Genomic DNA, 9,381 nt, shown 5'->3' with positions numbered 1-9,381 from the left:
ATGCACTCCCTTCTTTTTAAAAACTGACACTCCCCTTAGTTTTTAATATTAAAACTCAGATGAGTTTACTAAGTTTACAATAAAACGAGTCAACTCGCTGGATTGAATCGGGAGGTTCAAAATATTCAAGGATGTGCATGAGAGTTGAAGAAATGGCCTCCAACACGGAGGAAAAGGTGCCAAACTAAGTTGGGTTTCACTTGTAAACTTGATAAAGTTAACTGACTCGGGCTAACTTTTGAGTTGAGTTGGGTCTTGAGTTTTTGAACCATGTTTAGTTATACGTCTCTACTTAGACATTAAGGGCATGTTTGGCAACCATGAAAAAACATTCCATGGAATATTATTGGGGGTAGTTTTGAGATATAGGCTGAGAGGGAGAGACCTGAGAGGGTGGGAGTGAGAGGAGCATGAAAAGCCTAGAAAAACAGAAGGAAAAAAAAAAACCTTTCACAGTTGGGTCTACAAATATTGCACGGAGTAATTTTTCATGGTTGCCAATGCTATTAAAATTCACAAACAGCAAGTATTTGATAATATGAGGAGTACCCTATTCTGTTCTATACTAGTCAATAGTTTTCTTTCAAGGCCCATTGAGCCAAGGGAGATGGAGCAGCAAGTATTTGATAAAATGCTCAAGCTGCAGCCAAAATTTTGAGACAGGCTTACACATCTGCAATGGAGATGGAAATTACTGGGGTAAATTTTCGTATGTCTTCCGGTCTATAACTGACTAAAGAGACATAATCACTTCTAAAAACTCCATATTGAGGAAAACATAATGGTAAGGAAGTATGTTTTATCTGGTTGAAGGGAACAAAAGAATGAAAGATTACAAAAGGAGACAACTTCATTCCATTATATTACAGTCCTTATTTCCGGTCAAATTTTGTGTTCATTGTCTCTTGTGTTTTCACCACTTTAAAAATCAATGCATAGAGACTCAAAAAGTGATTTCATCGGCTTACAAGTTTTTACTAGATTGCAAACGATCATCGGAGGCATCTGGCCCATGTTTGGATTGCAAGAATTTTCTGGAAAAGTTTGGAAATGAAAAATATTTCTAAAATTTTGTACACAAATAAAAAAGATGACTTGAATCAACCATATTCAAGCCCTGTTTGGATTTCAAGAATTTTCTGGAAAAGGAAAAAATATATAAATATTTCTACTTTTTTTTACACATGAAGAAAGGTAGCTCGGACCAACCCTATTCAAGTTTTACTTAGATGGACCTTCAATTTATGATTATAACTATAAATTAACTATAATCATATCATTTCCCTCGAAATTGTGGAAAGAATAAATAATTTTTAGGAAAAAAAATTCATCAGAATTGTTATTCTTTCAAAAAAAAGAAAAAGAAAACAGGGCTGTAAGTCTTTTTGTTTTTTGAGTGATGGTGGTCCTGAGTAGTTAGACACCAATCTAATCACACCCCAAGTTGGACATCTTCACAGTTGATGGTCAGTTGGTCTTGGTCACTGGTTCCTTTCTTCTTAGGTGTACCAAACCTTGTGCAACCCCTCAAATTTCCCCATACTTTATGCATAGATGACTAGAAGAAAATCTAAACCATTGATTTTTGTGATCCAATGGTCCAGTCGGCCTAGAAATCTGCAAGTGTCACTGACCTGACATTGAATGGATCATCCTAAGCACTTGATCCATCAACCTCGTTTAGGTTCCTGCCAAGAGAAACTCAATCATTGATTTTTACAATCTTCTATCTTACGGATAGGGGTGGCCAACCGGTTCGGTTCTCGGTTCTCGGTTCATTTTTTTTCGGTTCTCGGTTCTCGGTTCCATGAACCGTAAGAACCGAACCGAACCGTACTACACAGTAGGACCAAACCGAACCGGACCGAACATAATCGGTTCGGTCCGGTTCGGTTCTTCGGTTCTAATGGGTAATTATTAATTATTAATTATTAATTATAATTTATAAAAACTTTTAATTAAAGTTATTATATAAGTTACTTTCTTATTATAAGAATAGTATTAACTATTACTTATTAATATTATAAGTAATTTATATTATTAAGTATATGTATAATAGAAATATAAAAATATTATATATATATATATATATATATATATATATATATATATATATATATATATATATATATATATATTCAAAGTTCGGTTCTTCGGTTCCGGAACCGAACCGAGAACATTAGACCCGGAACCGAACCGAAATTTTTCGGTTCTTCATCAGTGGAACCGAACCGGACCAAAAATATTTTTTTACAGTTCGGTTCCGGTTCGGTTCTTCGGTCTCGGTTCGGTTCTTCGGTTCTGGTTCGGTTCTGGCCACCCCTACTTACGGAGGAGATGTCCATTCGCCATGAGGCCAAGATATGGATTGCCTAACCAGATCATCTTCTGATTAGACATACATATTGTTTTGATCATATTGTTCCCAAGGTAGATCGTACATGTGATAAGATGAAAAAGCTCGAGCACATACTTGACGAGGGTTTTTGGGGGTTCAACCCAAACCTGACGGTTTTCACCTGATTCTGCTTGGGTTAGGTTGGCATTCCCGAGCATGGTTGATTTTATTGGGAAAAGCTAACCTGATTAAATTTCAGGTTGGGTTAGGGTTGAGGCCTTGGCAACCCAACCTCTGTCTATATTTATTTTGACTTTCTTTGGGTTATTGTATTTGTTATTGGTGAAGCCTGATCTCAGTCTAATCTGAAAAGTACTGTATACTCTACCTCAACTGCGGCGGTCCCGCTCGCCGCTGAGCGGGTAAGAGGGTTGCAGCCTGACCCTAATTTTTTAGGGTATTTTTATACTGGGGTAGTTTCGTACTTTCATGAATTAGGGTTTTTTCTCTTTATTGTAACGCGTCTCATAACGCCATATAAAAAGGCTCGCCATGCTCGTTAAGGCTCATTAAGAATTTAATATACTTAAATATATATTATATATTAATATATACACTAAAAGGGTTGTCCTGGGAGCAGGGGCGATGCCACATGAGAGGAAAGGGGGGCAATTGCCCCCCTTAATTCATGTTTTAATATTTTTTTAGCTTTACCCCTTTTTTAAAAAAATATGCCCCCCTTTCCAATCATCCTAAGATAGAAAATAAGTTTAAAATTTTAATTTTACCATTTTTATCTCCCTTTTTTTGCAAAATTTACTATAATTTTTGCCCCCTTGTGCAAAATTTCAGATAGAAATTTTTTCTATCTTAATTTTAAGATACATAAAAAAATTACTATAATTTTTGCCCCCCTTGTGCAAAATTTCTGGCATCGCCCCTGCCTGGGAGTGAAAGGGGGAGGCAAAATATGTCACTTCTTTTTTGGAACCCCATTTGTTACTTGGACCACCCCCGTAGTGTAAAAAGCGTAGTCAAATTACATTAGATTGAGCTGTCCAGAGAAGATGAGGGGTGTGAACTTAATATAACCCGAGCTCAATAAGGCTCACGAGCATGGCCGGGCCTGACCAAGCCGAGCCGAGCCTGAGCCTGGTTCGAACCCGAGCCGAGCTTTTGAGCTTAAATAGCCTAGCCGAGCCGCGGCTCGGCTCGTCTCGTTTACACTCCTAGCTAAATGTTCTCATGTCTTCTATTTATATCCATGTATGGCAATCAAAAAAAGTAACGAGAGAAAAAGAAATATACTTTTAGTCTCCTCATCTCCTTCCTCTCTCAAAAGTTTATCTTTCTTCATTTTTAACTCTTAATATATATCCTCTCCACTTTTTCTATGTATACAGTGGTGGAAAGCGTGTTTGGATTAGAAAAGGGACTCCATTATTTTCTCCTTGTCCCCTCTCTTCTTTCTCAGACGCCCGCTATCTACAACTCTTATACCGGTAATACATGCATTAATCCCTTCTCTTTATTTCCTTACGTGGGTTTCTGTTATTTTCGCCTCTTAACAAAGTATCTTCCTTGTATCGACTTTGCTTTTTTTGTTTTTGCTTTTGATATTTTAGCTATTAGTTGATCTTATCTTGTACTTGTGATTTTAGTTCGAATGTATCATATTCTCTATCATTCGAGTAAAATTATGAAATAAAATAGATAAAAAGTTTCAATTAGAGGGGCGATTTTTTCAATATATCTGGTTTTAATGATGTTGTATCTCATACTTTTCCTTCTTTCTTTTTTTTTTCTGTTGATCTTTTGGAAATCATATGAACATGGTATTGTTAAATGTCGAAATTCGATTGGTTTTAAGTTGAATTGCATTATTTTATTTTATTTTTCTTGTTGGAGTAGAAGATGAAGTCTTCTGGTAGAGATTTGTCATTTTCTACAGCAAAGAGGGTTTTATTTTTTCGCTAATAATAACTTATTTCACAAGTGTTTGGTAACAAGTTACTATTTTTTCGCTATTAAGAACTTATTTGACAAGTATTTGATAATGGGTTATCCTTAAAATTTTCTATTTTTTATACTGAATGGTTAATATTTAAGATTTCTTTCCTGCTATCTGCTTTTAGAGTTGATTCATTTTTTTTCTATATTTATATTCCAAAGGTCCTTTGCATGAAGTAGAAAATGGAGGCTAAGGACATTTTGGTGTTACTCCTTTGTTTGAATCTGTTCCCTTTGGCAGCTGTATGTTGGTTTTACTTGTGATGAATGCTCAAATTCATACCATCCTTGATTGCAGATTGCAGTTGGTCCACCAACTTGCCCTGTTGATCTGGATGAAGAATGCAATGTTGATTCTTCGGATGAATGGAAATTGGCCTTGAAACATGCAATCCAGAACATGATTGACAAGGATGAGCTTGCAGTTGAGAGACCAAACGTCACTCGGAACCCACTTCCTAACCATCATGCCATGCCTCCTCCTACCACCAATGCAATCTTTACTAATGAACCTTCGCTTGATCCGTCAACTCTCATTTGTACCATTACCCCAGAAAAAACCGATGTGATGAAGTTTGACGAAGAAGAGTTTGAAAAAATGAAAAAGAAGCAGCCTTATGTAATCTCGTTTGACGACGCTGAGCTGGCTGAGGACTTTGAAGAAAAAGACAGTAGAGAGCCGTATGTTGTCCGAATGGAAAAAGACGAGCTACTGTTGTTAGATGACCATTGTGACGAGATGCATCACATGACCCGAGGCGGGCGTGTATTCAAACCTCCGGAGCTGAGTGTAGAAAATCCAGCAGAGGTTGTGAGAAATGCAGAGAATCCGAAGCAGAACAAGGTCAGTGTAGATGAAGAAGAAGAGAGCTTGCTGAAGCAGTTGAAAAAGACTCAGGCTAATATCTCAGTATGGGGCTTACTCTTGGCCTCATCTAAGCACAGAAAGTTAGTCATTCGAGAGCTTAACTCCGCGCAAGTTTCTGTTGACACTACTCCTGATGAACTGGTGAGTTTGGTCGTCATGACAAAAGTGTCTAAGACTCTATCTTTCACTGATGATGATTTGCCTCCTGAGGGCCGAGACCACACCAAATCTCTGAAAATCACAGTCGTTTGTAACAAGAAGAGAGTACCAGAGGTGTTGGTTGACAACGGCTCTGCTCTGAATGTCTGCCAATTAAGTACTGCGACAACCCTTGGATTTGGTCCTGTGGACTTCATCCCATCTGAACAGGGTATTCTGGCGTACGATGGTACTCGCAGAGACGTAATCGGAACCCTGGTAACCGAAATACAAATCGGAGGAGAAGACTTTGAAATAGAGTTTCAGGTTTTAGATATTAAAGCCTCATTTCTGTTGTTACATGGCCGCCCTTGGTTGCACAAGTTCGGAGTTGTCCCATCCTCTCTTCATCAAAAGTTGAAGTTTCTTCGCAAAAACAGAATGATAACTGTAAAGGGAGACCCAGACCTTGAAGTAGGGCTTATTACTCATGATTTGACTGTGGAAATGGCCGATGATATAAGTCTAACTGGGTTCTCACTAGAGGTGACTGCCATCACCTTTGAGGAAGCTATGAATGAGGAAATTTGTTTCCTGACCAGCACAAACTCAAATGACGTCAAGATGATCCGCCAACAGGGGTACATACCAGGTGCAGGGCTGGGTAAATACCATTAGGGTTTGACTGAGTTCCCTGAGTTTAAATCCTTCAATGGTCTATTTGGGCTGGGGTACAAACCCACAAAGAAAGAGGTCAAAGTGATGAAACATCTGGTGCGGAAATGGGCTGAATGTCGCCGAAGAGGATTAGAATTACCGATGGCGCCAATTAACTTGACAATGAACGGCCGATTCAGAAAAGAGGGTGCAGATTTCCCTTTCTGTGGCTTTGCCGAGACTTGGATGGATGAGAGTATAGGACAGAGGTTGCCGGGCTTTGAAATTTTCTTTAATCTGCAGTTAGAAGACAAGCAGACAGGTGTGCAGACAGAAGTTGAGTCAGAAGCTGATTGGGCAGAACATATTGAGCCAAGCCTGCTGAATTCAATGTTCCTTGAAGATTCGCAGACTATTGTCGTAATTGATCGGAGGGCCTTGATTCTGAACCCTACTCATTTAATCACTCCGGAAGAGGAACCATTGACTAACTGGACCTCTCAGGTCATACCTCAGGTTACTTTCCTATACAGTCGTGTCCCTTCAAAAGAGTCGATTGTCCGTAAGTATGCGTCAGTCTCTGAGTCTGATTCGGAGTCTGTTTATTCTAACAATTCTTTTGATGCAGGTACTATAAAGGTTGAGTCTCCTGAAGTCTATGGTGATTCCCCTTCTTCCAGCGGGATCGAGTCAGATGTTGTTTCTATCATTGATTCAGATGTTATTTCAGTACATAGTCCAGAGTCAGTCGACATATTTGTTGAGTCTGTAAATGTGTCTCAAGAGTATACTGTAAAGCCCGATGTGGGTAATTCATCGTTTGATGTACTTGATTCAACATTCAATGAAATAAAGGATTCTTTTTCTGTGTACATTCCTATCTCCACTTTTGTTTCTAATGTTTCTGCTTCAGAATCTGATAATTTTAATAATAACAATAAAGACTCCCCCTCTGATGAGGATGCCGACGACACTCCCCCTAAAATTAGACACATGATTCAACAGGAGGAGAGTCGCCGAGCAAAACCACTCGAAAAGGAAATTGAAACTGTGAATATAGGTGATGAAACCTTGATTCGGGAGATTCGAATTGGCAAAATTTTATATCCTGAAGAACGCGAGGAATTAATCACCCTATTTAAAGAGTTCAAGGAAGTTTTTGCTTGGTCATATGATGACATGCCAGGATTAAGTGAGAAAATTGTTCAGCATCGCTTACCCTTAATTCCTGGTATTAAGCCAAAGAAGCAAAAACTCTAAAAACTCAAAACTGAATGGGAGTTAAAAGTTTACGAAGAAGTAAAGAAGCTGTTAGAAGTAAAATTTATTCAAGTTGTTGAATATCCAGAATGGCTTGAGAACATTGTATCGGTGCCCAAAAAGGACGGAAAAGTTCAAATGTGTGTCGATTTTCGAGACCTGAACAAGGCAAGTCCTATGGATGACTTTCCTCTTCCAAACATTGATCTCCTGGTTGACAATACAGCTGGTCATGCTCTTTTATACTTTATGGATGGGTTCTCAGGCTACAATCAGATTAAGATGGCGCCAGAGGACATGATGAAAACAGCGTTCATTACTCAGTGGGGTACTTACTGCTACAAGGTGATGCCGTTTGGTTTGAAAAATGCTGGTGCTACATATCAAAGGGCTGCTACAACTCTTTTGCATGATATGATCCATAAAGAGGTCGAAGTATATGTCGATGACATGATTGTGAAAGGCAAGACTCGACCTGAACATACAATTGCATTAAGAAAATTCTTTGAAAGAATCAGGAAGTATCAGCTTCGCCTAAACCCGAGTAAGTGCATCTTTGGTGTTACATCAGGAAAGCTCTTAGAGTTTATGGTCAGCGAAAGAGGGATCGAAGTGGACCCACAAAAGATCAAGGCGATTCAAGAAATGCAGCCGCCGAAGACAGAAAGGCAGATCTGAGGTTTCCTTGGCAAAGTTCAGTATCTGAGACGGTTCATAGCACATCTGACGATGACGTGTGAACCCATTTTCAAGCTTCTGAAGAAGAATTCCTCGAAGAAGTGGAATGAAGAATGTCAGGAGGCCTTTGAAAAAGTTAAGCAGTGCTTATTTTTACCTCCTGTTCTATCACCTGTCATTCCCGGCCAGCCGTTGTTGTTGTACTTGTCTATCACAGATACAGCGATGGGTTGCATGCTTGCTCAGCAAGATTCAGAGTCTAAAAGGGAGAAGCCCATTTATTACATCAGTAAGAAGATGTTAGAGTACGAGTTAAAGTACATTGTTTTGGAAAAGACATGTCTAGCATTAGTTTGGGCTACCCAGAGACTTAGACATTATTTGCTTACTCTCCCATGCTTAAAAAAAAAAAAAACTCCAAAGAGTGCTCTCTAAAAAAAAAGTCTAACAGTTATTTCTTTCTCTCACTTCTATTTCTCATCTTCGTCTTCTAGTTTTTTTTAGAAAACAATTAAAGCTCCCTCAAGACAAAGATCATTTCCCATCATTTATTTTGATATAGATTAGAATAATAAGAAAAACAAACATTATTCTCCATCCCTTTGAGCTAAACAAATGAATCCACCCGTTCGACTTGCGGTTCCACGGCAATTAGATCGTTCGTGGCTGTTCGAGGTAGATCACGCAGACGATGTCATTTGTATTTTGTTATTTAAATTTCCTTATTTTCAGATCATCTAAACCCTATGATTCCTGGGCTTAAGGGCAAAATCGAAGAAAATTTTATTTCAATGCAATTTATAGTTTCGCTGCACGAAAGGAACCTATCTTTAATTCCTGGGTTTGGGTCCTAAAAGGAGGTGGCTATGGTTGTTAATGGGCTATTAGTTTAGGCATGAATAAAAGGGCGGCTGTCTTGCAGTAGATGAAAGATTGTTTATGGTTTACTTTTAGCACCGAAACAAGGAATGATGACTGTTTTGTGAGGGAGGTGGGCTGAGATTAAAGTGCTGAATGAGTACCTTAAATCTAGGGAGAGGGGAGGAGGCTCTGGAGGTTGAGGAAAATTGGGATTGCAACCGAACTAAATTTTTATTTCCCATAAAAGATGATAATTTCATTCACACTAGTTGCAGACCCGTGCGATGCACATGGACAACTAATACAAATAGGGAATGATTTGGGGAAAAAGGCAAAAATGTCTACTACTTCTCCCTATTACCCCCTTTTTAGAATTAATCATATCTTTTTCAATATTCTATTTAGAGATAAAATAGGAAAAGTGAAATAAAGAAAATATGGGAGAAAGTTTTAAAGAAAGTTTAAGAGATTTTTTTGAAATTGGATTGGCATACAAAAGGCAACATTTTAAAAGAAAGAGAAAACGTTAAAAAATATATATACATAATTGTGGACCCTGATCCGAGAGAGA

The 9,381-nt window shown here is 38.4% G+C and overlaps 1 protein-coding gene across 1 annotated transcript; it reads left to right on the top strand.

Annotated features, from left to right (window-relative positions):
- Nucleotides 1–3,709: 3,709 nt before the first annotated feature.
- Nucleotides 3,710–6,486, top strand: LOC143851897 (uncharacterized). The gene is made up of 3 exons (XM_077361392.1): nt 3,710–3,840; nt 4,511–4,591; nt 4,647–6,486. The coding sequence occupies exons 2-3, from the start codon at nt 4,532–4,534 to the stop codon at nt 6,030–6,032; spliced, it is 1,446 nt and encodes a 481-aa protein (XP_077217507.1). The 5' UTR covers nt 3,710–3,840; nt 4,511–4,531; the 3' UTR covers nt 6,033–6,486.
- The last annotated feature ends 2,895 nt before the right edge of the window (nt 6,487–9,381 follow it).

This window comes from Tasmannia lanceolata, unplaced genomic scaffold (assembly GCF_043159265.1).
Source record: "Tasmannia lanceolata isolate RefF3 unplaced genomic scaffold, GAP_Taslan_0.1 ptg000018l, whole genome shotgun sequence".
Taxonomy (NCBI): Eukaryota; Viridiplantae; Streptophyta; class Magnoliopsida; order Canellales; family Winteraceae; genus Tasmannia; species Tasmannia lanceolata.
This window is presented reverse-complemented; position numbering and strand designations above follow the sequence as displayed.